Source organism: Microtus oregoni, unplaced genomic scaffold, assembly GCF_018167655.1.
Source record: "Microtus oregoni isolate MIOR12 unplaced genomic scaffold, Mior012 000042F_ref0000377, whole genome shotgun sequence".
NCBI classification, from domain to species: Eukaryota; Metazoa; Chordata; class Mammalia; order Rodentia; family Cricetidae; genus Microtus; species Microtus oregoni.
Window position 1 is genome coordinate 5,128,850 of NW_024543209.1, and position 17,424 is coordinate 5,146,273.

Consider the following 17,424-nt stretch of genomic DNA (forward strand, 5'->3'; position numbering starts at 1 on the left):
GAGGAGAAAGAGACAGAGAAGGGGGAAGCAGAGAAGTGGGGAGAGAGGCAGAAGCAAAGCTGCCTCTCCGAGAGGAAGATGGAAAAGAGAACGAGCTCAGGCAGGAAGCTGAAGATCAGCCTGCCTCAGCGGATGGGGAGGGGGAATGGGTGTGGCTTGTCTCTTAAAGGGACCAAAACCATAGCATTCCCAGGTCTTCCTTATAATAAAAAGCACGCATGTCAAGGAAGCAGAAAAGGAAGGCCCCAAGATGGCGGCGGGCAGGTCAGAGGTAATGAAAGTGGGCGTGGCTTGTCCCTTAAAGCGACAGGAAAGCACAACATACATATTTACATCATTATTGTTAATTTTTAAAAAATTATTTACTGGGTGTTTTGCCTAGTGTCCATGGAAGCTAAAGAGGGCACTTCATCCCCTGGAACTAGAGTTACAGAAGGTTGCGAGCAGCCATGAGGGTGTTAGGAATTGAGCCAAAGAACTGGAAGAGCAGCCAGTGCTCTTAAACAGTGGGCCATCTCTCCAATTCTCATTTTTATATTTTAACTGCAAAGCTGACTACACAAAGACAATGGCCCAATCATACCTAAAATAGAATGTGACCCACAACTTACACAGAAAAATAACTTCTTTTCTAAAACAGTCTAGGAAACCAGATGGTGAGTAACAATTCAAGAAGCTACTAGATCTTGATATTTCCCTAATTTAGTCCCTGCAACTCAGGGCTAACTGGGGAAGGACAAAGAATATGCCTTCCAAGACGAATCATATAGGATACCCCCGCTCTGTCCAGTGGCTCCCAGCTTCCCCTGGCAAGCAGCCTCCACGGGCCACACACCGCGCCTTCTACTAGGTCTGAGTGAGTAGTTGCCAAAAGGCGAGCGACAGCAATTCCTTGCCCCCCATCCCCTAAATAAACAGTTTTGCTTATCCTCCCTTGGTTATTGGGCAACCACTAAGTTTTGTTTTTTAAATATTTATGTGTCTGAGTATTTTGTCTGGGTGCATGTGCACCACGTGTGTGCCTAGTTCTGACAGAAGCAAGGGGACTTTGGATTTCTTGGAACTGGAGTTAAGTATGGTTGTGAGCCACCAAGAGAGTGCTAGGACTTGAACCCGGGTCTCTGCAAGAGTAATAAGCGCTCTCAACTGCAGAGCTCCCGCTCCATCACTGACTTTTTAATAGCTGAGGATATACATTTTTTTTCATGGACATTTTGAACGTTTGGTGTGAAGGAGTGCAATGCTACCAATAAGCAAAGGCTTATTTATCTCCGATTCTCCACCCAGTCAAGGGGAAAGAAACACTGCCTGAGGGATCCCGGTCCCCGCAGGGCAGGACCACGGCGGCCGGAGAAGGAAGAACATCCTAAGCACACATGGCCGGACAGAGGGAGAAACGATCGCTAAAGCCCTCGGAATCAAGAGTAGACGCCTAATGATGCGAAGGGGAAGATACTAAAGCACAACAGCGCTGGGAACCTCAGACAGCTACCGCCGCTCAATGTTTCCGCGCGCGGGTGTGGCTTCCCGCAGATGCCCTCTGCGCCTGCGCACTCGCTGCGACGTCACGTCCGCCGGCGGGATTTAACGGCGGACGGGAAAACCGGAGCGGGCGTGCGTGTCCCGCAACATTGCTCCCCTCGCTCGCTCCGCCCCGGCGCTTGTGGTTCCGCCTGCCCGCCTGTGGCTCAGCGCGCCCAGCCTGCTTCTCGCTGCTTTCGCAGGTCACTTAGTCTGAACCCGGGTGTGTTTGCTCTACTAGAGGTGAAGCGTTCATAGCCGGGAGAGCGGGGTCTGGGGCGTCACCGGGTACCAGCACCTTACCCGCTGGTGGAAGTACCTGGGCAGGAATTGGTTGTATACCCTTCAGGGAGATGCCTTTGCCATCACAGTGCACGAATGCTTAAAAAAAACAAAGAAAAGAATTCCAGAGTTTGCGTTTTAATGCTTTGGATTAAAAAAAAAAAAAACAGCTGTCAGAAGAGCGTGGAACTCTTTCAAAGCAATTCTAAATTCCAAATTGCTTTTGCAAAAAATGAATTATAATCTTTTCCGTGACAAATTATGTTCAGATGATATCTTCCCGACCCAAGGAAGAAATCTATCTTCAGGGGTCGTCTCGGGGGCTTTTAGTAGCTGAGGACTGTATTCTTTGGAAGAGTGTTTGTATCTTTAGTGCCTGACTCACTAACCTCGTTCGATCTTTTCTTGGTTTATCACTTGCATCAGGAAGACTGTTCTGAAGGAATGGTCACGCTGGGTTTTATCTCGGTTTTCAGCCTTCCATTGACTGTGCTGTCACTTGTCATCCGTCTACATTCCTAACCGTCTTCTGGCTATACTTCAGTGCTGTTTATCTCTTGGAGGTTTTGCATTTTGGTAATTACACTTGGCAGAATTATGTTTACAGTAGAAGAAAAAAGATAAGGGCAAGGGCAGGATTTTTTCCTTCTCCTTTCCCCAAATACCCATTTTAGAAAGCACAGCTAAGCAAAACAAAAGAAATCAAAGTCACAAGACTCCTACCTGAAGATAACTGTGGATAATATTTTGGATGTCTCTTATTTTTTTTTTTTTTAAAAAAATGCTTATCTTGGGCCAGGAATGGTGGCCCAACACCTCTCATCTCAGAACTCAGGAGGCAGAGACACAGATCTCTGAATTTGAGGCCATCATGAGCTACTTAGTGAGATCCCAGTTGTAAAACTGGATGCAGAATCAGGGTACATACCCTTGGCTAGCCCCTTTTACATAACATAACATAAACTGCCTGTATCTTTTCTATTCACAAGTTTATAATTGCTACAAGATATTTCATTGTGCTAGTGAGTAAAGACTGAACCTTAGTCCCTACACTCTGTGCCATCTTCTTGTGTGGCTTAGAGGACAGCTAACTCATATCTTGTTTTTGACCAAGATGCATAAGGAAGGTGGGATTCGAGTTGTGTGAATTCAAAGATTTAATGCTCCTTGGTTAGGGGCAGGCATTTTTTTTTCATATTTGACTTATTGAAAAGGCAGAGAAAATAACTTAATGTTTTCCCAATTCTTCTCTCTCTGTTTTTAGGCACACTTAAGAAACCCTCTAAGAATGAAATATGACTGATGATTCTCAGAGAAACTTTCGATCAGTCTACTATGAGAAAGTGGGGTTTCGGGGAGTTGAAGAAAAGAAATCCCTGGAAATCCTCCTGAAAGATGACCCTTTGGGTGAGCCTTATCTGTGCAAGCTTATTGGTTCTCAGTCCTAGTGGGTTTTACCAAGTAAAGATTAACTTAGTGGACTCGAAGCAGTACTTAGTACTTGCTGTATTTTTTGGTGAAGGGACATGTCAGAGTGGTGTAATTTGAGAAAAGTTGAAGATTTTTCAAATTCACTGAGAGGCGAAAGGTTGTGCAAATCTTCTTAAAAACTCATCGCTGCTGAGTGTGGTCGTGCAGAACTTTGATTGCAGCGCTCAAGAGACAGAGGCAGAGGGATCTATGAGTCCAAGAGCAGCCTGGTGTACATGTAAAGTTCCAGGACAGCCAGGGGATACGTAGTAAGACACTACACCTTTTTTTTTTTTTTTTTTGGTTTTTCGAGACAGGGTTTCTCTGTGGCTTTGGAGCCTGTCCTGGAATTAGCTCTGTAGACCAGGCTGGTCTCGAACTCACAGAGATCCGCCTGCCTCTGCCTCCCAAGTGCTGGGATTAAAGGCGTGCGCCACCATCGCCCGGCGACACTACACCTTTAAAAATAACTCAATACTATTTATTTTTATTTAAGCCTATATATTTCCTCTCAATTTCTAGCTGTATCACCATGGTTTCTATTTTTGCAGGTAAACTCTGCAAAATTATCTTTGGAAGATAATCCTTCATTACGCATCGATACTCAGTTTATCTTAAGCTAACAACAGTAGTCTATTGTTACAGTAAAACAGAACCGTAGTATAAAGACAAACATAAGTTGTGTAAAGGGCTTGTTGTTGGCAGAGCTGGGACTGGAATCCAGGGCTTTGCACATACTAAGACATGCTCTACCACTGAGCAACACTGTATCCCTCCCCCCAATTCTGTATTTCGTAATTCCTGCTAATTTTAGAGGGAATGCAGTGATGTATGCAACATACATTTCTGTGCTGCAAAAGCGCTGTTTTCGATAGCTTTGTTGCTAGAAGGTGTGGGCTAGAAATGAGACCGCTATGGCCTCAGTTGCTGGTCCTGCGGTGGATGTCTTCTGAAGGCGTCTGAACTAGTGAAGCTGTACTTTCAGGTGCTGTGAGCCCATGTGACATTTTTAATTGTTCTCTTTCTTCCTTTAGACATTGAGAAGCTTTGCACCTTCAGCCAGAGGTTCCCTCTCCCATCCATGTACCGTGCATTGGTATGGAAGGTGCTTCTAGGTATGAGACCCGGGAGTTGGGGAATTTAACTTCGAAAGTATTGAGTGGGATCCTTTGTCATCTTGCAGGCGGAAGAGGAGGATTTGCTTAGATTCTCTGCTTACTTACATAAATTGTGTGCAGTAATTCTAGACTTCTGAGGGAAGTCTTAACTATTCTAGATGGACAGACCCTAGGAGCCTAAAAATTCTTACCTAATTTCTGTGACAGACGAGGAATTAAAGCCTAGGTTCCTAGAGCGTAGGGCAGGCGTAGGTGGGGTTGGATAACAGACCACATGCTCCTTTCCTAGTGTATTGTCACAGCCTGAGAACTCTGCAGTCCTCAGTCTGGCCATGCAATATGGAGGTCACAAGGGACTGCAAGCCACTCTAGAAAGCTCTCCAGATGGCTCTTTGCTGAACCTCTTGGCAGCTTTGATGTGCTCATTCGTGTCTGGTTGGGTATGTGTGGTGACCATCTACAAAATTCATGATAACTGTTTAAGTTTTCCTTGAAGCATTTTTCCCCCCTTGAATTTTACATAAAGACTCTGAAGTCAGCAATTGAATTCCTTCTAAGGGTCCATTTTAGGCAATTATCACAAGTGCCCATTTCTTCTGGGATACCCTGTGTGTCTTATTAATGGGAAATGTTGTTATGTTTGTGACATTTCCTAAGTGCCAAGGCCCGACTGGCTTTGTACCTGGGTTTCTCTTACTGTTAGATGCACTGGAAATGCAGAGTTGTGACAGTATAAGGGGCTCTTTGTAGCCCAAGCTTCAAGTGACACTTTCCGAAAGAGAATCGTCTCAGCCGTGTGGGCTGCTTCTTACAGGATTCCTCCCACTAGAGGAAGGATTTGTGTGGGGGTCTCAGTTTGCCCTTTTCCTGTCCCCTCTCCCTGTGTAGGGATCTTGCCTCCACACCATGACTCTCATGCCAAGGTGATGGCCTACCGCAAAGATCAGTACTCTGATGTCCTTCATGCACTGACGGTAGTCCGCTTCGTCAACGATGCCACCCCTCAGGTTGAAGTGTATCTTCGCATGTACCAGCTTGAGTCTGGGAAGCTGCCTCGAAGTCCCTCTTTTTCACTGGTGAGTGGTCATTCTCACGTGACGTTTAACGCAACCCCTTTTCTAAGAATTACATTTTCCTTTGTCTGCTAATGTGTTTGCAGAGCTGTGGATTCATTCATTCTTCATGAATGTTAGGCAGGCAGTCCACCACTGAGCCACACCTCTAAGCCTTTATTCTTGCTAGCTTCCATTGTACAATGTTTTGCCTTAGAAACTTTCAATGGTTTCCTATTGTCGGTACAATGAAAAATGAAAGCAACCATTTTACCTGGGCTCTACAGTCCTGAACGATCACTGTTAGTTATTTTAAATTGTGTTTTGTTTTAGGCACAGTCACACATTGCTTAGTGATGATACGTGTTCTGAGAAGTGTGTCACTGGACATTTGCAAACATCATGTACTTACATTTGCTCAGACTCAATGACTGTGACCTTACTAGGCAGTTTAATCATAGAGGGTCACTATCCTAGATGGGTCTATGGCTGACTAAAATATTATGGGATGCATGACTGTAGTCTCAAACTTGAAGGAAGGGCACAAAAATACTACCAAGAAGTTCTATAACTTTTACTGACATTTCCAGTTGTTAGCATTTAGTGACATCTGCTTTGCCACTCTCTCCTACATCTGTACTTTCTCCCTCTCTCTCCCTCCCTCTTTCTTCCCCTCCCTCCCTCCTTTCTCTTCCTCCATCTCTCCCTTCTGTCTTTAAAAACTATTTTATTTTAGGTGTATGAGTGTTTTGCCTACATGTATGTCTGTGCACCACTTGCCCGCCATTGGGTTTCCTGGAACTGGAGTTGCAAACGGTTGTGCGCTGCTAGGAACCAAACTGTTCTCCCCTGGAAGAGTAGCCAGTGCCATCTAACCAACCTCACTTTTGTCTTCTTTTGAGACAAGTTCTCCCCATGTATACAGCACAGGCCAGCTTCCAACTCAATATCCTCCTGTCTCCGTCGCATGAGTGCCGGGATTATTGGCGTGCACCGCCACTCCTGGCTCTGCGCACACACTTCTTTGTATAAGCCACAAGAGAGCGAGCGTCAGTTGTGATGCTCTGTTCCTTCAGTTCCATCAGTCTCTCTGTAGGTGAGCACTGCACAGCTACAAGTTAGTGCTGTGACAGCACTCAGTCTGACCTACGAGCTCCATTCTTATTGGCCCAGTTGTTCTCGGGATGCCCTTCATCACAAATACACAAAAGGTCTAGCTGAAGAATCAGTTTTGGATTGTGGGTTACCTTTGATCCTGGACGGGTCTCTTGTCTTTCTCTTTCATGCCCTTGACACTTTTGACAGGTGTTGGTCAGTAATTTTACAGAAAGCCCCCCACTTCAGGTCCGCCTGTGCTCCCTCCTTGTGATACAGGCAGGGACACCCATGGGTGATGTGTTCACAGTGTACTGTGTTGGGAGGCTCACCTGGCTTTGCCTCCTGGAACATCCATTAATGCTGATTTCTTGGTAAGGCAGTGCCTGCTGGGCTTCTACTGAGAAGTTATTCTTTCTCCCTTTGTAACCACTTCTTCCCTTTGTGGGGAGACATTTAAAACTGCTATGTAATCAGCTCTATCTTATTAAAGTTTGGCTCATACATTTGGCCATTCATTGGTTTCAATTATATGTATATATGTCTTTCATCTTTAAGTAACTTTAAGTAAGAAGAAAGTTATAAAATAGCACACCACCCGCATACACCTTCACTTAGCATCCTCATTTACTGGATCTTCCAAAACCGCAGAGTGATGATGAGAACTTACGAGTTAGCTTTGACCCCAGGCTAGGAGCTAAGTTGTACATCTTTTCGAGATCTTACTGCCTGTGCCCTGATGCCCCTTTGACCCCGGACACCATTCTGGATCAACATTACACTTAGTTGCCATTCTTGGTCCTAAACCCACTGACTGGCCTTCAGACTTCTTTGGACTTCTGTGACCTTGACACTTTTGTAGAGCCTGAGTCTCTTAGGGATTTCTCCATTTTCTGATAACTACAACCTGGTTATGCTTTACTGGTAAGGATAGCAAGAGAAATACTGGTAACTTTGATCACTTGGTACAGGTGCTGCCTACCAGGTGCCTCCCCTGTAAGCTTACTCTTTGTAATTAGTGAGTAAGTAATGGAAAGGAACTCTGAGACTTTACACATACACACACACACACACACACACACACACACACACACACACGCAGAGTCTCATTGTGTAACCCTGACTGGATGGATTGGTCTGGTCTCGAACTCACAGACCTCTTTCTGCCTCTGCCTCCTGACCTGAGTGCTGGGATTAGAGGTGTGTGCCAGCTTCCTGGAATCTGGAGGCTTGTAAATACCCACCCAATTATTATTATTATTGTTATTGCCTAAAATGTTTTTGCTGCTCTAGTTGCCAAATGGTGATTCTCTAATTCCTGAATTCATTCTGGGTCTGTTAGCTGCATCTATGAGTTTCCCTTTGCATTTATTTATTGATGTCATTGTGGATGTACAGAATCCTTTTAACTCAATGGCCTACACTATTTTATTGCCATTTTTTCTTTTGTTGTTCAAAATGCTCCAGCTTCGGACAGCGGGAGCCCTTTCCATCTGGCACCTGTGTCTGTCTGATACTCCACTGTTTTGAATGTTCCCTGACATTTCATCACAAAAAGATGCTCCAGGATCAGCTTTTACTTCCTGCACTGCAGCTCTGGCCTGCGCCTTTGTTTCTGGTTTCCTGGGCTGTTTGCTTTCAGGTTCACTTAGTAGACAGGCATAAAAAATATATGTGAGTATATATATTCATCCTTGCATATTCATACATGCCAAGTTGTCTCTCATTCTCTCCATATTGATATAGATATAGATATAGATATTAGATATAGAGTGTGTGTGTATGTGTGTGTGTATAAAAAATATAGTGTTGTGCTGCTGGGCACGGAACCCAGAGGGTCATGCATGCCAGACCGGTGTTCTACTGCTGAGTTAGACCCCAGCCTTTATGTATTAGTGTGTATCTTTCTAAGTTATAGTAAAAATCCTGGGTTCACAATGGTAAGTCCAATTCCATCCCAATAGCACAAGGTTATTTTTAGCCTTCCCTGTTGCAGATATTAAAAAGTTCCCATTTTCCTAAGGTGTTCACTTCTGGCTCTTTTTCCAGTCAGGGTTGTCAGCCACTCCTGGCTACTTATTGCAGTTGTCTAGGTATTTTAATGATGGTTTTATTTATTTGGCTAAAACAGAATGAATTTTTCAAGCAAGGATTTGCATGCAAGCTTTGATTATCTACAAACTTTGTTTTTTAATGAAGATTGGGCTGTGAACCAAGTATGCACCACTTCTAATCCAGTACTTGGAGGCTGAGAGGGGAGGAACTTGAGCTTGAGTCCAGCTACATAGTGAGAGCTTGCCTCAAAAATAATTGACTTATTTTATATATGGCTTAATATATATATATATATATATGTAATATAGGCAGTTAATATTAGAGTTCCTGTGTCAGATTAGCACTAATAAAGGCCATCTGTTCACTCTGACCACTACATTTATGAAGAGGCAGAAGAGCCCCTAAATATTAAGTGGTGTTCAGGACAGTCTCGTTTTCCTATTACTCATCGTCAGCACTGTGACATTGAAAGTACCACATGAGCTGTGTGGTTCTGGGACTGAACCTGTGACCTCTTAGGTGCTAGGCTGTGCCCTGCCGCTGGCTGCATCTCCAGCCCCTTACATCCTTTATTTTACCTTTCACTAAGCTGCCCGGTTGCAGTCCTCCTGCCTTAGCTCCCTGAGTAGCTGAGTCACAGGCCCACACTAGGAAAAGGACTTCGAGTTCAATAAGTTTAGCTGTTGTGTTAGTTTAAGCAATCAAAATTATAGGCATGATTCATGCTCATCCCTGCTCACTGGTCCACGCTTTGGTTCATACTCATCCCTGCTCACTGTTCCACGCTTTGGTTCATACTCATCCCTGCTCACTGTTCCACGCTTTGGTTCATGCTCACCCCTGCTCACTAGTCCACGCTTTGGTTCATGCTCATCCCTGCTCACTGGTCCACGCTTTGGTTCATGCTCATCCCTGCTCACTGGTCCACACTTTGGTTCATGCTCATCCCTACTCACTGGTCCACGCTTTGGTTCATACTCATCCCTGCTCACTGGTCCACGCTTTGATTCATGCTCATCCCTGCTCACTAGTCCACGCTTTGGTTCCTGCTCATCCCTGCTCACTGGTCCACGCTTTGGTTCATGCTCATCCCTGCTCACTGTTCCACGCTTTGGTTCATGCTCACCCCTGCTCACTAGTCCACGCTTTGGTTCATGCTCATCCCTGCTCACTGGTCCACGCTTTGGTTCATGCTCATCCCTGCTCACTGGTCCACACTTTGGTTCATGCTCATCCCTACTCACTGGTCCACGCTTTGGTTCATACTCATCCCTGCTCACTGGTCCACGCTTTGATTCATGCTCATCCCTGCTCACTAGTCCACGCTTTGGTTCCTGCTCATCCCTGCTCACTGGTCCATGCTTTGGTTCATGCTCATCCCTGCTCACTAGTCCACGCTTTGGTTCCTGCTCATCCCTGCTCACTGGTCCATGCTTTGGTTCATGCTCATCCCTGCTCACTGGTCCATGCTTTGGTTCATGCTCATCCCTGCTCACTAGTCCACGCTTTGGTTCCTGCTCATCCCTGCTCACTGGTCCATGCTTTGGTTCATGCTCATCCCTGCTCACTGGTCCATGCTTTGAGCCCTGGCACCTCCCCTGCAGTCTCAGGTGCACGTGCTGTCTGATCTGAATGTGGGTGTGGGTCTCTGTCTCCCTGCCTCTCTGTACACACTCAGCCCTCTTATGCTGTGGTCTGAGGAGCATGTGAGTACTGGATCACAGCTGGGGGAAGAACATTAGTTTCCTCTTGGCCTGTCAGAGTGATGGGGACCTTGCCATCTGCAGGGTCGCCCAGGCCAGGCCAAGGGCTGTGGAATCCTGGAGGTTTCCTTTCCTTCTTGCTCCTTTGTGTCCCCCAATACTCTAACACTGTTTAGAGAAATACACTTCTGTTAATCCTAACTCTGGGCCTCCTTGCGTTTTTTTAAAACATTTTTTTTAATGATTTGTCTTTATTTTATGTGCATTGGTGTTTTGGCAGCATATAGGTCTGTGAAAGGGTGTCTGATTCCCTGGAACTGAAGATACAGTTGTGAGCTGCCAAGTGGGTGCTGGGAATTGAACCTGGGTCCTTTGGAAGAGCAGCCAGTGCTCTTAGCCACTGAGCCGTCTCTCCAGCCTGACTGCTTGCATTTTGTGGATATCAACAAGCAGAAAGGAAATCTAAGATTGAAGTGCCTTTTATTAAAACAGGAAATTTTTATTTAACTTGGGGCTTCTCAGGGAATAGAATGGTATTTTTTAATTTCCTTTTAATCTTAAAAGTATCAAACTATGAAAGTCTAGATGAAAATGTAAGGTTTTTGTTGTTTTGTTTTTGAGACAGGGTAGCCAGGGCTGCCCTGGAACTCACTCTGTAGACCAGACTGGCCTTGAGCTCATAGGCCTGTACCTCCTGGCTGTTTTTTGTGTTTGGTTGGTTGGTTTCTGGTGTTGATGGTAATATTTGAAAATAAAATAACTTTACAAATGGGGTTTCAGTTTAATAAGAGTCCTCTGTTGAAAATTACTTGAGGGTTTATTTTCATATTAACAGATCTGAGTAGTGACCTTCTGCTTCCTAAAATTCTGATACTGGGCTGTTAAAAATTGAGGCATTCTGAAGCCATGTGTGGAAGCTTTGACATAATCAGTGTTTTGTGAGCCCATTTGGAGTCCCCCAGTATTCGTAAGCTATGTACTGAGACACATTCCAAAGTGGGGGTGTCATCACAGAAGGACCCCTGATCCAACATGGAGACTGGCTGCGTGGGAGAGACCCTGCCTTCCCTAACACTGATCTAACATGGAGACTGGCTGCGTGGGAGAGACCCTGCCTTGCTTGTGCAGACCCCACCCAAGAGCCAGCTGTTGTTCAGTCATGCTGACTCCCATAATTCCCTGTGGCTGCCCTTCCTTCCCTCCCTTGCTTCTTTCTTTCTAGCACACTCTACCTTCTCTGATTTATTAATGGGTCCTCTTCGGGGTTCAGGGGGCAGTGTTCCATTTTCAGTGAAGAAACATATCTTTCCTTCTGCTGCCTTCCTCTTGAGATTCATTGTTAATCTTTCAGGAGCCGGAGGATGATGTCTTTCTCGCCATTGCCAAAGCCATGGAGGAGATGGTGGAGGATAGCGTTGACTGTTACTGGGTCACCCGATGCTTCGTGAAGCAGTTAAATAGCAAGTTCCGGGATTCTTTACCTCAGCTGGTAAGGGTTTTGTGTTTTGAATGGGAGTGTTGGGGAATAAGCAGTGTCAGGGACACTGTCACCGAGGTGCTGCTGCTGTGACAGGTGGCCCTCTATAGTGGCTTCTGGCAGATGTGTTCTGTAAAGGCCAGAAAGTGTTCCCCATGGAGTGGGGAGACATGGAGTGGGCCCCGTGTTTCCTTTTCTGCTGCTGGAGCACTGTCGGGGTCTCCAGGGCTGGACTCGCTTGCAGCCCTGCCTGCTCTGGAGTAGTCCTGACCCGTCCAGACCCAATGGCTTACCTAGCGTGGTCACTTGGTTAGTGTGTACAGAAGGCCTAAGTGACAGGAGCTCCTTCTCCTCACATACCTTCAAGTACAGAGCGAGGGCAGCCAGGGCTGCTGGACGGGACTCCAGGCTCCTGTTATTGTGTTCCAGCATACACATATGTACACATATATACACATGAACACATGGAGTGTATTACTCTACACACAGGCCTTACCGTTTTTGTTTGTTTTGTTGTTGTTTATTTCAGTACGTGGAGAATTTCTAGGCTCATTCAGATAAACTAGTGGCTTTCAGTTCTGACTTCCTGTTAGTACTCAAGAGATTTAGAGAATTTCTTATCCCCCGTATTCCTCCACCAGACCAATTAAATCAGAGTCTCTCGATGGGCCTGGAATTCTAATGTTTCAAGACTTAGGCAATTCTGCTTGTAGCTAGGATTGACAGCCTCTCATTTAGAATCACTTTTCCTACTAACTTACTCAGTGTTTCCCCTTATGAATTTGCTGTAATTAAGTCTATCAGCCTCACACTGACAATAAACACGCCCTTGCTCGTGTGTACGTGTGTGCGTGTGTACCATAGTCTGGGCAAATTTACATCTTAACCTGGCAGGCAGGTCCTGAGCTGGCCTGCTCTCCACTCTGCTGCGCAGGTACAAGACTGTTAGTCTTGTCCTTCAAGCAGTGGCCCTGCCCTCTCGCTCCTCCTGACACAGCCTTGAGGGCCAGTGAAATTGGTCAGCTTTATATATTTTTATTGTTGGCTTCAGAGTGTGTGTGTAGATACATACACATATATGTATATATCATTCTTATTATATGTATTAGATGTTTGCCACACCTCAGCCAGCTTCCCCCCTTCAGGTCTTCACTTGATAGCTCCAGATCACCCAGTATTGCCGTGGGCATTTTGTAGCTTTCCATAATACCTGACTCTTGCTGTAGACTCTGCCTTAGCTGTTGGATCTGATTAGTGCAGTTCCGGGTGGCAGCCATTCCATTTGGCCTGGGCATTGTCCTGTGGGGTGAGCACTGGAGGAGCCCTGCGTCCTGAGAAAGCCCGCAGTTCCAGTGCGGTCACCCTTGTCAGTACTGACTGAAGCCTGTAGCGTTACGACGAACTTGATGCTTCTCAAGCTTTGTCTTCTAGTCCCTTCTCTTACGCAGCACGCACACTTTTTCAGTGTAAGTTGCAGCATGAGGTGGCATTATGTCACAGGAAATGAGTAATCACTTTTGCTATGTCATCTTTAGCCCAAGGCTTTTGAACAGTACTTGAATCTGGAAGACAGTAGGCTGCTGAGTCACCTGAAGGCCTGCTCTGCCGTGTCCAAACTTCCTTATGATCTCTGGTTCAAAAGGTGCTTCGCCGGATGCCTGCCTGAGTCCAGTTTACAGAGGTATGTGTTTTCCCATCGCCTACAGGCAGCTTGGAGTCGGAAAGAGTTTCTGGCCCTTCTGTGACCATCCTCTAAGTTGGAGTTTGCTTCAGAATGAGAAGGAGATGCAAAACTACATCTCCTGGCAATTTCTGTACCTAACGTGGTTCTCCTTGTTGTTGGAGACATGCCTACAAAGCTTGTGGGCCTCTGTGTGGATGCCGTGAGGCAGTGGTAGCCGAAACAGTGGGGATATGTGGGCTTCTTTTCTAGACAGGGTTAGTTCCTGACAGATAGACAACTTTGTATGACATCCTCAAAAGAGCTAAGACACATGTTAAGGGTATTTCTTAGTCCCAGCCCCCCCAACCTGGGTCTTTGTGATGTTGGTTTCAAGAAAGAAGTCAGTAATATAGAGAGCATTAAAAGAAAATGTGTAACTTAGTACACAGAGTCTACTACCAGCTTCAAAAGTTATAGGAATTATCAAATCATTTTTTATAGTAGGTCAAGGACTGGCTCCCTGGTCTCGGGAAGGGCTCAGTGGGTACAGTTATTTGCTGTACAAACAAGAAGACCTGAGTTTGGATCCCCAACAGCCATATAAAAAGCCAGGTATGATGGCATGTTCCGTAAAGCAAGTGCTGGCAGGGGTATCTGTGGAGACAGGCAGCTCTTGGTGCTCACTAGATAGCCAGTCTAGTCAGCTGGTGAGCATGAGGTTCAGTGAGCGACTCTATCTCAAAAAATCAAGGGGAACACAACAGAGGGAGCTACCCAAATCAACCCCAGCCTCTGCAGGCGTTTACACGTATGTGCCCGTGGAGCTACACCCAGCATGTTACATATACACTCATAAAGAGCCCTGCAGTACGTTTAGAGAACCTCCTCTGGTTCTCATTTCACTGGCAATGAAATGACTTCGCCTGACATTTTGCTGTCCTGTGGTGTCTGCTAAGCTGGCAGTACATGACTGTAACAGGACACACCCCGATTTAGGACTGTCTTTTCCTTCGATGTCGAGTTCTCAGCAGGCATTTGGAACATTCTAGAGCAGCAGCGACTTTAAGTGAACTTCATTTTTCCCTTATAAAGCTATCCTATCTAGAATCATCTCAGCGGCTCATCTATCATGTTGTTACTGATTGTTTCACAGTTGCTGTCTGAAACATATACTGAAAATGAGTGGAATTTGATCTTACTTTATGACCTGAGATGTCTGGGTAACGCCAGTTTTGCACACCTGTAATTTGGTGATCTCTGTTTTCTAGGGTCTGGGATAAAGTTGTCAGTGGATCCTGTAAGATCCTAGTCTTTGTCGCAGTAGAAATATTACTAACCTTTAAGATGAAAGTCATGGCACTGAACAGTGCAGAGAAGATAACAAAGTTCCTGGAAAACGTGAGTGCTTTGTCTCCCTGGATTTGGAATCTAGAAATGAAGGCAGTTTGGCAAGCCAGGTTTCCCTGTTGTGTTACATTAACAGCGTAGTTTTACTCCTCTGAAGCATTTTGTTATTGTTGGTTTGAGATTGTGATTTATGCTGTAACTCATCCTGGCCTGTTATTGTTGGTTTGAGATTGTGATTTATGCTGTAACTCATCCTGGCCTGGAACACTCTGTGTATATCCCAGCTGCCTCCAGTTCTTGGTAATCTTCCTGCCCTAGCTTCCTGGATGCTGGGATTACAGTCACGCACCCCACTCCTGGCAGGAAAAGAAAGTTACTTTTCCTTAACAGTATTGCTGTCTCCCTGTTTCTTTGGGGATGCCAGTCTGCATGGCAAGCCCCTTATTCATAGTCCTGGGGTGTGGTGTTGTGGGGTAGCCTTCTCCCCAGTGAGCACAGCAGGAACAGGAGGCGATGTGAGTGAGCACTGTTGGGGTTCTCTAGGCCTTTTCCTGCCACGGGGGTAATCCTAGCTGGGGTGCTTCATGCAGTTGTTAGTGCATGCTGAAAAGGCCTAGGGGACCAGCTCCTCCTCCCCCTTAGAACCTTCTCTCCTGGGTAAACAGTAAAGAGATCATGCCTGCTGAGAATACAGCATACGCAGACCCCCCCCCCCCTTAATTAACCAGCTATACATGTGAAGTGTGGCCTGGTAAATAGTAAGAGCTAAGTGAATGTGTACGTGTTCATTAAGTGAATCACCACTGCTGTACCAATTAGCGGCCAACAGTGCCAGGCACGTGCCAGGCAAGAGCTCCCTTCGGTCATCCCATGAGCAGCTCTGTGAACTTGGGATGTTGTTTAGAGATCAGTGCTGAACCTTAGGCAGCCGAGTACTTGTCCAAGGCTACGTGGTGAGTGGGCACGGAAAGATGGCCTGGTACCAGAGCTACTCAGTATGTCCCCAGGAGCATTAAATCATTCCGAATCTGCTACCACCTTCCAAAAAAAAAAACAGAGAAAGCTCCATGGAAACAGGTCTGCCACAGAACGAGAGAAGATCCTGAAGGAACAAACACAAGGAATTTCACTTGGATGCCTTTGTTCTTTACAGATTCCTCAGGACAGCTCCGACGCTATTGTGAGCAAGGCCATCGACTTGTGGCACAAACACTGTGGGACCCCGGTCCACTCAGCCTGACAGCTTGTGACTTCATGGATGGTCTGCAGGCCCTCCCTGAGCACCCTGTCCATGTCGTTACTAACTGTATAGAAATGGTAATCTCGCTGTGGTGCTCAGAATGCTCCCTCCACCCCCACTCAGTAAAATAATTTAATCACAGTGCCTGGTGCAGCAGTGTTGTGAAGCAGTGTCTCTTGGCGACATCGACACACAGCTCTGGGGTGATATTTTAAAAGGGTAGTCAGGAAATCCCTCCTGGTCCTTAGGCAGCTCAGGTGCAGCCTGGGTATCCAGTGAGAGGTACAGTGAAGCCCGCCTCCCTCTGATGAGCACCAGGCACAGGTTAGACACTTAGAAGGGCCTCTTTCTGGAAAAAGAACAGCTTTCTTTTCTCGGCACTTCAGATTTGGCTTTTGCCTTCTGTTGTCCTAGAACGTGTGCTTTCTCATGTCTTGCTAAACTGACTTACAAACAGTCCTTGCATCTTCTTACATGTTCCCTGCTCCTTTCACCAGCTGGAATGAAGTCTTTTTTTTTTTTTTTCTTTGAGACAGGCCTCATTTTATACCTTGCTTTCTGGAACTCATTATATAACTGGCCTTGAACTCCTGGCAGTCCCCCACCTCAGCCTCCTGAGTGCTGGGATTACTGGCATGAAGCTTTTATTGAATAAAACACCTCTAAATTTACCTTCTAAGAGAGATCACTTGCTTGATATTTGTGTGTCTTGACGTTTTCTAACAAGTCATTAAATGTCAGGTGGCCTTTCCAGCACTCTCTGCTACCACAGGATTAGGAGAGGTGGCAGGCTAAGGTTAATAGCCAGTGATCCCTGGCCTTATTCTGTCACATATGGTCACCCTTCAGGAAGCCTTTGATGACTTTGGGACTGGTGAGTAAAATGGGGTCCTGTTGCAGACTTACTCAGCTCACAGTCTTACAGGAATGTGGGGAGCACATCAGAGTTTTCCCCATCCTCCTCCCACACAGTGAGGGAGGGATGAAATTAGGGAGTTATACTTCTGAGAACCCAGTCCCTCCCTGACGTGTGAAACAGCTACCAACAAAGGACTGAGAAGAAACAGAGCCACTGAAACCAGCTGGTCAGCCTGTGGGTACCAGACAAAGGGAGTCTTTTAAATGGACTCAGAAGCAAACCCTCTTCACACAGATTTCCACTTACAGTCAGTATGTTAAATGATTCTCCGCCAACCATTTCTTTAGTAACCACTCAAGTAACCTGAAGAACTTTGGGGACATAGGGGAAAAACACACACAGAGGAAACTCTTCCCCAATTGCTTGCTTCCTAATGATCATAGAGAATATGTGAAACTCACAGAGATATGATAAAGAAATTGTGTCCTCACTGTAATGGTAAAAATAAAATGCTGTGGATTCCCAAGTGGCTGCCGTGGGCC

General features: G+C 45.8%; 1 protein-coding gene across 7 annotated transcripts; it reads left to right on the forward strand.

The window, feature by feature from the left end:
- Nucleotides 1–1,597: 1,597 nt before the first annotated feature.
- LOC121434045 (TBC1 domain family member 7) lies at nucleotides 1,598–16,639 on the forward strand. 7 transcript variants are annotated; one of them, XM_041632811.1, is made up of 9 exons: nucleotides 1,604–1,744; nucleotides 2,230–2,379; nucleotides 3,068–3,210; nucleotides 4,308–4,388; nucleotides 5,280–5,467; nucleotides 11,648–11,785; nucleotides 13,309–13,454; nucleotides 14,705–14,834; nucleotides 15,937–16,638. In XM_041632811.1, the coding sequence occupies exons 3-9, from the start codon at nucleotides 3,099–3,101 to the stop codon at nucleotides 16,021–16,023; spliced, it is 882 nt and encodes a 293-aa protein (XP_041488745.1). In that variant the 5' UTR covers nucleotides 1,604–1,744; nucleotides 2,230–2,379; nucleotides 3,068–3,098; the 3' UTR covers nucleotides 16,024–16,638. The 7 variants fall into 7 exon arrangements, with proteins under 7 accessions (XP_041488748.1, XP_041488745.1, XP_041488743.1 ...); XM_041632809.1 differs by having other exon boundaries at nucleotides 2,234–2,379; XM_041632808.1 differs by having other exon boundaries at nucleotides 2,280–2,379.
- The last annotated feature ends 785 nt before the right edge of the window (nucleotides 16,640–17,424 follow it).

What these genes read in the sequence shown, in the direction of transcription:
- LOC121434045 (XM_041632814.1), top strand. Translation starts at nt 3,099, where the DNA reads ATGACTGATGATTCTCAGAGAAACTTTCGATCAGTCTACTATGAGAAA. An exon ending in GAAGTCCCTCTTTTTCACTG is followed by an intron (nt 5,468 to 11,647) that starts GTGAGTGGTCAT and finishes TTAATCTTTCAG; the next exon opens with GAGCCGGAGGATGATGTCTT. An exon ending in CCTGAGTCCAGTTTACAGAG is followed by an intron (nt 13,455 to 14,704) that starts GTATGTGTTTTC and finishes TCTGTTTTCTAG; the next exon opens with GGTCTGGGATAAAGTTGTCA.